This window comes from Magnolia sinica, chromosome 14, assembly GCF_029962835.1.
Source record: "Magnolia sinica isolate HGM2019 chromosome 14, MsV1, whole genome shotgun sequence".
NCBI classification, from domain to species: Eukaryota; Viridiplantae; Streptophyta; class Magnoliopsida; order Magnoliales; family Magnoliaceae; genus Magnolia; species Magnolia sinica.
The window spans coordinates 80,895,342-80,906,046 of record NC_080586.1 but is presented as its reverse complement, the minus strand read 5'-3'; the positions used below and the strand labels follow the sequence as shown (position 1 = coordinate 80,906,046).

Here is a 10,705-nt window from a genome sequence, read left to right as displayed (position 1 = left end):
GTGAAGACATGTCTAAAACATATAAAAGCACTCGGTGGGCCCCACCTAAAATTTGGATGCGTCTGAAACTTGGGATGACCCCTCATCCAAGAGGCACACACATAATGGATGGGCTGGATTTGTGGGCCACATCTCGGTGGGCCCAAAAAATAATTATGAATGTTTTAATGGAGGGCAACCCCTCTCAACTTTTGTATGTGGTGTGGCTCACAAAAGCAATAGATTGATTTAATTTTTAATCCCTTGGCCCACCATGGGATGGTGCATCTGACTGATGGGGTAGATGTTTGACACGCATCATGGTGGGGCCCACAGAGCCATACCAGACCAAGGACTAAATTTGGGCGCGCGCTTAAAAACAAAGCCGCGCCCAAAAAAAACCCCCAAATCCCAAATCTCTCTCTCTCTCTCTCTCTCTCTCTCCCTGTTCCCTAACCCAGATCTGGTCTGTCTTCTCCTCTTCGGTGAAAAGAGGCCGCGCCGACGGCCGAATGGCAGAAACGATCCCAGCCGTTGGATGATACTCTCCCTGCCTACTTCAGAGTTTTCACACAAAAAGGGGTGAGAAATGAAGAAGAAAAGGGAGAAGGAGTAGAGCCAAGCCCGGCTAGGTAATCAGTCCACAACTCAGCCTTTCTCTTCTTTCCTTCTTATCTGTTTCTCCTTCTTCCATATGTGTAGCTATAAGGCCCTGATATAAGCCAAGTTTGGGGCCACGATCCGTCCATGGCGGAGCTTGAATAGGGCCTGAATACGGTCCCTGTTTTGAGGATAAACGTGACCTGATTACGGGCCGTGTTTGAGGCCGAACATGGCCTGAGTTCAGGCGCTAGTTGGGGCCGAACAATGGCATGAAAATGGCCCCAGCTGAGGGCTAAAACTTAGTCCAGAAACAGTTCATAATCGGGCTCTGTTTGAGCTGCAACAAATCCCAGAAATCGGACTGATATCAGTCCGGAAATCCGGGTAAAAATGCCCCTGTTTCGGGCCGTTCCTTGGCAGGAAAAACGGCAGCCACCGTGCCTCTATTTAAACTCTGATGAGGGTTGAACATGGGCCCCACTTGTACAAGTTGAAAACCCAAACATGCCATAGAAAGCCTCAGGCCAAGCATTATATATACCTCAGTTTATAAACAAAAAGCCAAAAATAAGCAAACTTAATTACACCTTGTTAATACAACAAATCCATCTTTGAGTGCCTATAGATATACAACATCCTTAAAAACATAATGCAGCAGAACTCGAAGTCGACAACAACACTACATTCTTTTTTACTTGCGCATTAATACGTGATTTTGGATTTCTACTCTTACACTATTAGTAGAAAATCCAAAAACAGTTAAATGATATTCATGTGGATTTGAAAGAACTCTTTTGTTTTTTCCTAATACAACACAAAACATCCCCATTTGTTAACTTAGGAAAGTTATCCTTAATTTGTTCTTCTTTTTTTGTTTTTTTACAAATTTTAATTTATTTTTTTTTCATATTTTTTGATTTTTTTTTTTAATTTTCAAAAAAAAAAAAAAAAACAAACAAAACAAAAATATGTTGTCACATATGCAATTGCACATGATCAAATATGCAATTCAATAAAGTTGCTTGTCACAAATAAAAAAATTCTTATTTATTGCAATGTGATTGAACCACATTATCACAGACTACATTTAATGTAGCAATGTTGCCAATGTCGACGATGCAGAATTCAAAGAGCTTCATAGATTTGGAGTAGTTATCCTAAGGAAGACAATGATCAACCTCATCATGTCTTTCCCTGAGTTAAATTTCAAGAAATAGATTCGGAGTAGATATTTTCTTTTAAGAATTGAATGGGCGTTTTATTTATAGTTTCACTATAGTTGATGGAACCATTGAAATCCTTCCATACTTTTAGAAGCTCTTGAAAATCTTAGATATTCATAATCTTGTTATTCCTTTTCTTTTGTAATTCAATATAGCAGTGTTGTTCGCCTTTTTGTACTTCCCAAGGTTCTGTCTCAGCTTTTGAAAGACTGTTGCTAGTTAATAAATAATTTATTTACTATACATGCATGCGATTCCCTTTTTATCTGATGCTCAATAATTTATCTGAAAACCAACAGTAATTTAATAAAAAGACAGGACTTTTGGAAAGGGGGAAAAAAAAAGAAAAGAAAAAAATCTTGGTTGTCTTCGAGTCAACCAGCACACATTCATCTACCAAGCTTCATTCATTCTAGACTAAATTCAAATGAAGGAGAAACAATGGTATTAAATAAACTATATGGTTAATGCAGAGATCAGTCTTGTATTTGCCTTTTGAAATAGAAATATGATTGCTAGGAGTAGGAAAGAGAATTTGGTTTTAAAGATGTATTTGGGAGGCAAACAGTCATGTGAACAGACTTGCGGCGGGTGACTGGATTGGAGCTAGTCATCTCCGATGCAATGCCTCTGTTGTATCTGAGCCCTTGTCAGCCCTCTCTGTATTTATGTTTCTCTTTCTTTAAAATAAAATCATCACTGATGTTTGGGAGAATGTCCTTTCATCTGCTATTGGAATGCAGGTTGTATAGGCACCTCCTCATTGTAACTTTCTCTGTTTGAGGTCCCACCTCCTCATTGTAAGTACTAGCAAATTTCTAGATGTAGCAAGTCTTATAGTTCCCCTGAAAACCAAACTTTTGCAGGTTCATCTTTTAGATGTTTTTAAAGAAGTGCCATCTTTGCCTTGAATTTGTTCACTGTTTGTCAACTTTGGGCTGCACTGAGTTTGTTTTCTTCCAAGTTCTTCCAGGCAGTCTCATCTGTCATTATGCATTTTCTAGTGAAACTTTTATGTAATTGTGTTAAAATGCAAACCTTTCTACAATTACGGCCATGCTTTGAGAATCTCACCTAAATCTCTCTTTTCTCTATTGAATTTCTTACTTGTTTGTAGGTCCTTATGGTTCATGAAGACATCTCCCATGTATAGCTTGAATTGATTCCCATGATTCAGGAAATACTTACTCAATGGATTATTCTCCACTTGGTGGGAACAACACCATCTGAGTCACCACTTTTGGAGGATTTTAGCTCCGCCTTTCGTCATTGCGCATTGGTAACTGCATGTTATGCTTCTTGTACAGCTGGAGCGTTTTTCTCTTAGTTCTCAGTTTCCTTATTGCTCCATAACTTAAATCACCTAATAGACAATTTGAAATTACTAGAGCCTGTTGGCTGAGACAATTTCTATGCAAGTACCTATTAGCCTTGTTATTTTTTTAGGTTCTTTTTTCAAGTTTGCTTGTTGCATTAATAAAATTTTGATTTGTGGTGTAAATGGACTTTCTTGGATGTTGGGTTTTGCTTTATCAGTTATTTGCTTGAGGAAGAAGATCTCTTTTTCCTTATGAGGTACCATAAGAAACTTCTTTTGCCTTTATACAAAGCACAAAATGTATCCTTCTTGTTGCTGAAGTGGGGGTCAAATTGGGTTGGGTCTGGAACCTTTATTGCAGTACATATGGACAAAACTAGACAAAACTTGGGTTCAACTTCCGAATTTGAAGTGTTGTGGCATATTTCTGCATATGGTATTGTTCAAAAGTTAAGAGAACTTTTAATCATCACATGTGGCATATTTCTGCATATGGTATTGTCAGATTTCTTAACTCAGCTCCTTGTTGAATCTCACAAATTTCTGTTACTACGAAGAATACTATACTCAGAAAGTTGTGCTAGTGTTTTTTTTTTTTTTTTTCTGGTTGTATTTATTAAATAGGTATGAGATGAGTTGCACTAGTAGGAGCCTCACCTACTTTGAATTGGGTGTGTATGGATGCTATCGAATTTGGTTGCAATTAAAAGTATACTAAAGTGGAAATAAGCAAAAGTACCTGGCAATCACCTTCTTTGAATTGGGATGAAAGTTTTTAAAAATTCATATTTAAATTTAATTAACCTAAGATCACTATTTAGTTTTAAAACATAGTGGGATGGAAGTTTTGGATGGTGGGTGTTCAATTAGCACTGATTTCATATGGTGTGGTCCACTTGAGCTTTTGATATGGTCCACCCTGTTTGATGACTTTTTTCTTTTTTCTTTTTTAAATTCTTCTTGTTGTGTTCTATTTTTGAAATTTTAGATCTTAACGGTTCTGCTACTGAGCATTGTCTGGAGACTTCATTTTTTGAAGATTGGTTGAGGAGATTCTTTGATCTTTTTATCTTTTGAAAAGTCTGCGAGTTTTTCATTCACTTGGCCTAGTCAAACTTGGAAAATTGAAAGACTGTTTCTGGTTGAGTGCAAGAGTTTGAGACTTTGCCTGGACATGGCCTCATACTGCCAGACACATCTGACTTGGGTTATGAATGGATTTAAAACATACTAAATGTCATCTTGAATTTTCTATAAAATTCCATTAAACCAACAATGTTCTCAGTTGACTTGAATAGCTAGCTTAATTGGGCATTTGTCAAGTATTATAAGTAGTGAGACTGGGTGCGTCAGGGTGCTGTACATGTCCCATTGCACCAGGACCATATAACCCTTTTAATTTTAAAAGGAACACCATATTTGCACTTTACCTATTCTGTAAGCGTGATGGCTTAATGTACTTCAACACTCTTTAATCAGATCAAACCTACGTTTCTCATAGAAGTTTGTCAGGTCATAAACCTGAATGATTTGGTTGACCGCTGCCTGTGAACTTGTTCCTACACACTCAATTCATCTTCACATTGGAAGGTTCTTATTATCTTAAAAATTGATGCTGAACCTCCTTTCTTCTCATTACATATAGGTTTGGCAAACTTTACCTGACTAGGCTTTTAAAAATCATCGAGTTATAGAACTAATACATCTAGCTGTTTATGAAGGATAACTCCAAGACTCCCCAAATTGCTTATTGCAAGGTTTTTTTTCCCCCCTAGTTGTCTGTGCTAAACTGATGGTTATTTAGGAGAAACTTCATAAGTAGATCAAATTCATAAACCTAGATCACCCTGCATCTCCATGGTTTCTGTGCAATCTGAATTTATGTCCAGTTTTTTGAATGTTTGTACTGATACAAAATATGTTTCTGTGCATCTCCATGGTTTTTGAGAGATTATTAATTGTGGTATTTTCCTATGCACCCAATATGTGCTGTACACTATAGGGTTTATCTTAGTAAAAGTTAAAACAGTTTATAAGGTAGCCTGAAACTTTCACTCTTGAAAACAGAGTGAAATGCTTATGTCTAATAAGAACTCCTTGTAAGATAATGAAGTGTTCTTGTGCTTCAAGTTTTGCTTGATATGCAGGGCATTTTACGTGGATTTTGTATCACGAGCATGCATTAGTGGTTTCAGCTGCATAGTTTGTGGGCTCATATGTGTTGGAAAATTACAGAACACAAGCAAGTTTGAGTATTCTAGTAACAAAAAATAATATAATAAAACTATGAAGGTATAAAAAATGGTGTGTGCAGACAATAAGCTGTTTCAGCAATCTGAAATGTGAGTCTGTTGGGCTTGGTCTGTTACAGTTTTCAATTTCCCTTTGTTGGTATGGTTGGTAGGATTGAGTCCATGATATTTTGACCCTTGAATAGATGCCAATGCAAACCTTCGTGGGTATTGTAGCTTTGAACCCATGACCTCAATGTTGGTAGTCCAAACAGTAGGAGCACAATGCTTGACCCAATTACCTTCAATATATTACAGCAACTGCATTTGGATGCTTCCATTATTTTCTTATTGGGCTCATGTATCCGTGAAGTGAATTGGCAGGCTGCTTTTGAGGATGCCCATGTTCTGGTTCGTGATGACATCAACTGGGCTTTTAGGCCTTGCCATCAGCTTCACTTCAATGTGGTTTCTTCATCAGACGGGTGCTACTACATACAGGTAAACTAAAGGCCCCAAGTCATTTCATACTACTAGACATAAAACCGATGTCATGGCTGTAAAGTCAGTCCATATAAAGCTAACTTAACTCTAAACTGAATCCAAACTAATGTTTATTTTCTTTTAGAAAAGGAAAATTACTGCTTCGAGCATCATAATAACTTGATAACATGACTGCTTCGGCTTCCAGCTTCCTACACGACATCTCATCTTTACAATGCAGACCCTAAATCATGGGGTTATGATATGTATGGGCCACAATATGTATGGGCAGTCACCTGAGCTGGAGGGTTATGAATTTACTTTCTTCATTTTATCTATGGCAAGTGTTACATGTATATATGTTCATTGCATTCGACACATGTAAAAAGGTTATCTAATGATCCTATACTATATATAACTCTAGTAGTTGGAACATTGGGAATTCCAGGTTGGCTCTGTCGGAATTTCTGCCAGTGATGAGTTGTGGGTGGCCTGCTACATCCTTGAGGTATCTGTTAAACTAGAATTTACTTTAATACTAATTACTTTCTTGGTGAATGGCTTGAATCACATGTTTTTGTTTTTATTTTTTATTGAATGGCAGGGAGGGTAGATCACTCTCGTAAGGTCTATATCCTTTCTTTGATCCTTTCTTTATTGGGTTACTGATTTCTGAGCTACTTCATTTACTTACTAGTTGAAATTTCTAGTTTGAATTTAGGCAGTTTGCCCCCACCTTCTCATTTTGCTTCATGGCCTCTCTTCATATATATTGTCATTGAGATATCTAGTTTGAATTTTTTTCGAGCTCCAAAAACCGACTCAACTCTGTCCGAATCCAGTTTCAAGCCGAGGCGAGTCGAGGGAGCTGACCGAGCTAACTCGACTCGTGTACAGCTCATGTTCTACTTGCAAGGTAAGTGTGGGGCTAGGAAACCTCCAACCTATGGAGAAAATTTTTAGTTTTACTTTCAATGGTCTTTATTTGTTTGTCCTTTTTATATGATTATTTTCTATATGGACTATATATATGTTCCTTTCTGAGGAAGTTACTGTTATTTTCATTGTTCACAGATAACTCATTGAAGCGCCAAGACGTTTGGATTTTGTGGTCAATCCATGGTTTCATGGCCATATAAAATGAGAATGGTACGTAATTATCCATCCAAGCTCAAAATTAATTAATTCGCGTTAGTATGATTTATTTCTGATTCTATGTGGAAGTTCCTGACGACAACTTTGTGCTTTTCGGCTTTTCCCTGGCTTTTGCTTTCTTTTTTATTTAACCATTTGTTTGTAGTTGTCAATCAAAAGATTAGGAACTTCTAGTGTATAAGCTTACTCAACCCACACTGAGATCCATCAAATTAATAGTCTGGATTACCACATACACTGCTTGTATGGAACTGACCCAAGACGGTTTTCACACCCCAATGCATCATGGCCCATTACTTTTGTTCTATTTCTGAGTTGTTTTAGCATATATTGTAGCACATCATTTTTGGATTTTAGTTTGTTTATGTGTGTGTGTGTGTGTGTGCGCGCACGCGCGCGCGCGCGTTCTTGGATTCATAGAATCCCCTCAAATGGAGTTCAAAATAGCAACATATTAAGGTATGTCCCTTTCTTAGTTTTTGTTATGTCATAGTTTAAGTATATGAACTGTAATTTGTAATGAATTCCTGCCTGTTGCGTTTTCATATGGAAAAAAAAAGAAGAAGAAAAAAAGACAGACGATGACTCTGGTGTGGCCCACCCAATGAGTCGGTTGGATTGATTTTTATTAAAGATGATCATCAAGATATGACCCACCTTTTACATGGATCAGATATTTTATATATCGGATACGTTGGCAAGAAAGATAAGTTTGTTGTCCAACACGTACCCATGAATGATATCGCTATAAATCTCACATTTCACCCACCTGCTTTTCTAAATGCTCTCAAACTTTACTTTCTAATACTAAACCACCACCTTTTTCTAGATGAAAATACCCCCGCAATACAAACTCATTCTCTATAATCTCCTCTCTTATTCTGTAAAAACTCATATTTTGGAATCTTCTCTCCGCTTTATACAGTAATACCCCTCTACTTAAAATTCATTTTCTAGAATCTTTTATTGTTTTCATATAGCAATACTCATCTACTTAAAATCCATTTTCTGAAAATTTCTCTCTTCTTCATATAAAAATACCATTCTACCAAACCGTTAATTCTTTTTCTTCGTTTTATTTTGTTTTTTTAAAAAAAAAGATGAAAATGTTAACTCCATCGTAGAAATTATACACTACATGTATATTTTAACAAATGCCCTAAACCCTAATACAAACAGAAACAGTTGGGAAATACGTCCACCCTTGATTGTTACCATGCTTACCATGATGAGCATGTTAAATCCATTCCAACCATTGGATTCCACACCAGCTTCTAAGCCTAATGATTAAAATGAAGGCTCATGAATAATTCAAATGGGGCCATACCAAGGGAAACAGTTTTCAGGGTAAGCATGCCTTTTAGATTGTTTCTAATGGTGTGGTCTATTTGAACCACTGATCAGGCTGATTTAAGAGCCCTGGGTGTAGCATTGGGTAACTTAGCTAATGGCTGAGGTGGATTTTATATAAACATCGTGGTGGAGCCATCCAAGGCCATTAACTCCTTTTCCTAATTAAAGTATATTTTGCTTGGGCGTAATTCATTACCATTAATTAGCTTTAATTCAGACAACTAGTTGGATTGGAATTAATGAATGCTAATTAATGTTGAGAGAGAGATAGGACTTTGTTTATTTTACCTTCCAAACGAGTGTTTCAAGATGGTCATTGGCTTGGGTGGGCCCAATTGTGGTGCTAATGTAAAATCCACCCAACCATCATGTGTGTCACCCTATGTTAGCCTTAGGGACTGAAAATCAACCGCATTGGTGGTTCAGGTGGACCGAACAATTGGAAATAGTGTGCTGAAAAATCTTGCCCTCCAAAATGGTTCGTTTGATGAGGCCCACTTGAATCATGTGTAGATCTTATTTTTGGGTCCCTCACCTAGCCTTTGATATAGCATTGAATGGTTGGAGTGGAGTTCACATAATTGTGATTGGGGTCCTGTAAAAATCAAAGGTGGACATCTCTATCTCAACTGTTCTATCGTGTGGCTCACCTAAATTACAAATCTGCCTCATATTTTGGCTCTAAACTTACAATGAGATTGCATATCTGATGGTTTGGAGTGGATCTTACGTATATGGCACGGTGGGCCATATCAAAAATCTCGGTTGGCCTTATCTCCTACTATTTATAAACTTCTTCATATTCCAAGAAAAAAGGCGCCGGTTCCCAAAAAAGTGTGAGTGGACTAGGTGCAACATGTTCTCACGCACCACTATGCATCCCTGACCATGGGCCTACCTTGATATATGTACTGTATATCCATGCCCTACATCAATATTTTCAGCTCATGATGGACACAATTCAAAAAATGAAGTAGATAAAATTCTCAGGTGGACCACACCATAAAAACTGTGGTGATTGGTAATTAAAAACTTTTTATGGTCCAAAAGGTTGGGATTAAGCTAAAATTTGTTTTTAATTTTTATTTTACTTTATCAAAGCCTTTGTGATCTTTTCAATAGGGGTGTTCAGTGAGTCGAACCAAGTCGAGCTGGCCTCAGCTCGACTTGGCTCGGCCACTAGCTGACCTCTGCTCGAACTTGACTCAGTTCTGTCCTTGAGCCTGACTGGCCAACTCGGCTCAGTTCGGTCAGTAGCTCGGGCCAATTCGAGCTAAGATCAAGCTGACTTTGCCTGTGCAATATTTCCACAAACACCTAGACTGCACCTTCAAAATCCCATTATTTGTAAAACAACCGTAATGATTTTACTGGTATTTTATCAAACACCTTCTAAGCAACATAAAAACCCAGAAAAAATGGGTATTTGTTTCATGTACATACCTTCCTTGCCACCAGCCACACTTCGTTGAGTCATTCCATCAAACACTTGGTGAGCAACATCAATATCAAAGTAACCGAGTCACCGAACCGGTTCGATCCGAGTTTGATTTGAGCTGGGTTCGATCCGAATTGAGTCGAGCAGGGCCAGCTTGAACTCATTTTCGAGCTCAAAAAATCAGCTCGACTCGACTCGAAATCAGCTTCGAACCAAGTCAAATCAAGCTTTTTTCAGTCGAGTGAGCTAACCGAGCTAGCTCGGTTCATGTACACCTCTACTTTTCAATAAGTTGGGTGCCAAGTAAAAAGTACAGTGGGCCCTCGGAAATTTTTTATGATAAGAGTTCAATATCCACTATTTCCTATGGTGTGGACCACTTGAGATTTATTTGCACATAGTGATGTGCATGTGAGATCTATTGTGACCATCAGATGTTTTATCTCATTCTACGTCTCGAGACAAAATATCATATTGACTTTTGATACTGGTAAACCACACCAATAGATTAGTAGAGGAAGAGACGTCTACCTTTGATTTTTATAGGATTCACAGTTATGAGTAAGTGAAATCCACTCCAATCATTAGATGCTATGCCAAATGTTTGGCGTAGAACTCAAAAATGAGGGTCATACTTGATCTAAGTGTGCCTCATCAAAGGAATCGTTTTGGAAGGTGAGCTTTTTTTTTTCACACTATTTCCAATTGTGTGGTCCACTTGAACCATGGATGGAGTTGATTTTTGGTTCCTAGATCTAACATGGGGTGACACACCTGATAGTCCAGGTGAATTTTACATTAACACCATAGTGGAGCTCACCCAAGCCTGGATCATTTTCAAAAGACCTCTTGAAAAGCTAACATGAAGCAAACACCTTCTCTCTTAACATTAATTAGCATTAATTAATGCTAACTAGGTATG

At 37.7% G+C, this 10,705-nt stretch overlaps 1 protein-coding gene across 5 annotated transcripts; it reads left to right on the top strand.

The window, feature by feature from the left end:
• Positions 1–4,668: 4,668 nt before the first annotated feature.
• Positions 4,669–7,371, top strand: LOC131224711 (uncharacterized). Of its 5 annotated transcripts, none has more exons than XM_058220017.1 (3): positions 4,669–5,855; positions 6,269–6,345; positions 6,442–6,573. In XM_058220017.1, exons 1-3 carry the CDS (start codon positions 5,640–5,642, stop codon positions 6,461–6,463), a joined length of 315 nt encoding a protein of 104 aa, XP_058076000.1. In that variant the 5' UTR covers positions 4,669–5,639; the 3' UTR covers positions 6,464–6,573. The 5 variants fall into 5 exon arrangements, 4 of the variants coding, with proteins under 4 accessions (XP_058076000.1, XP_058076002.1, XP_058076001.1 ...); XM_058220019.1 differs by lacking the exon at positions 6,442–6,573 and adding an exon at positions 6,912–7,371 and having other exon boundaries at positions 4,670–5,855; positions 6,286–6,345; XM_058220018.1 differs by lacking the exon at positions 6,442–6,573 and adding an exon at positions 6,912–7,371 and having other exon boundaries at positions 4,670–5,855.
• The last annotated feature ends 3,334 nt before the right edge of the window (positions 7,372–10,705 follow it).

Excerpts from the sequence above, each read along its gene's own strand:
- LOC131224711 (XM_058220017.1), top strand. The coding sequence starts at position 5,640 with ATGCTTGACCCAATTACCTTCAATATATTACAGCAACTGCATTTGGAT. Across the intron at positions 5,856-6,268 it reads ACGGGTGCTACTACATACAG|AACATTGGGAATTCCAGGTT; the intron begins GTAAACTAAAGG and ends TCTAGTAGTTGG. Across the intron at positions 6,346-6,441 it reads TGGCCTGCTACATCCTTGAG|GGAGGGTAGATCACTCTCGT; the intron begins GTATCTGTTAAA and ends ATTGAATGGCAG.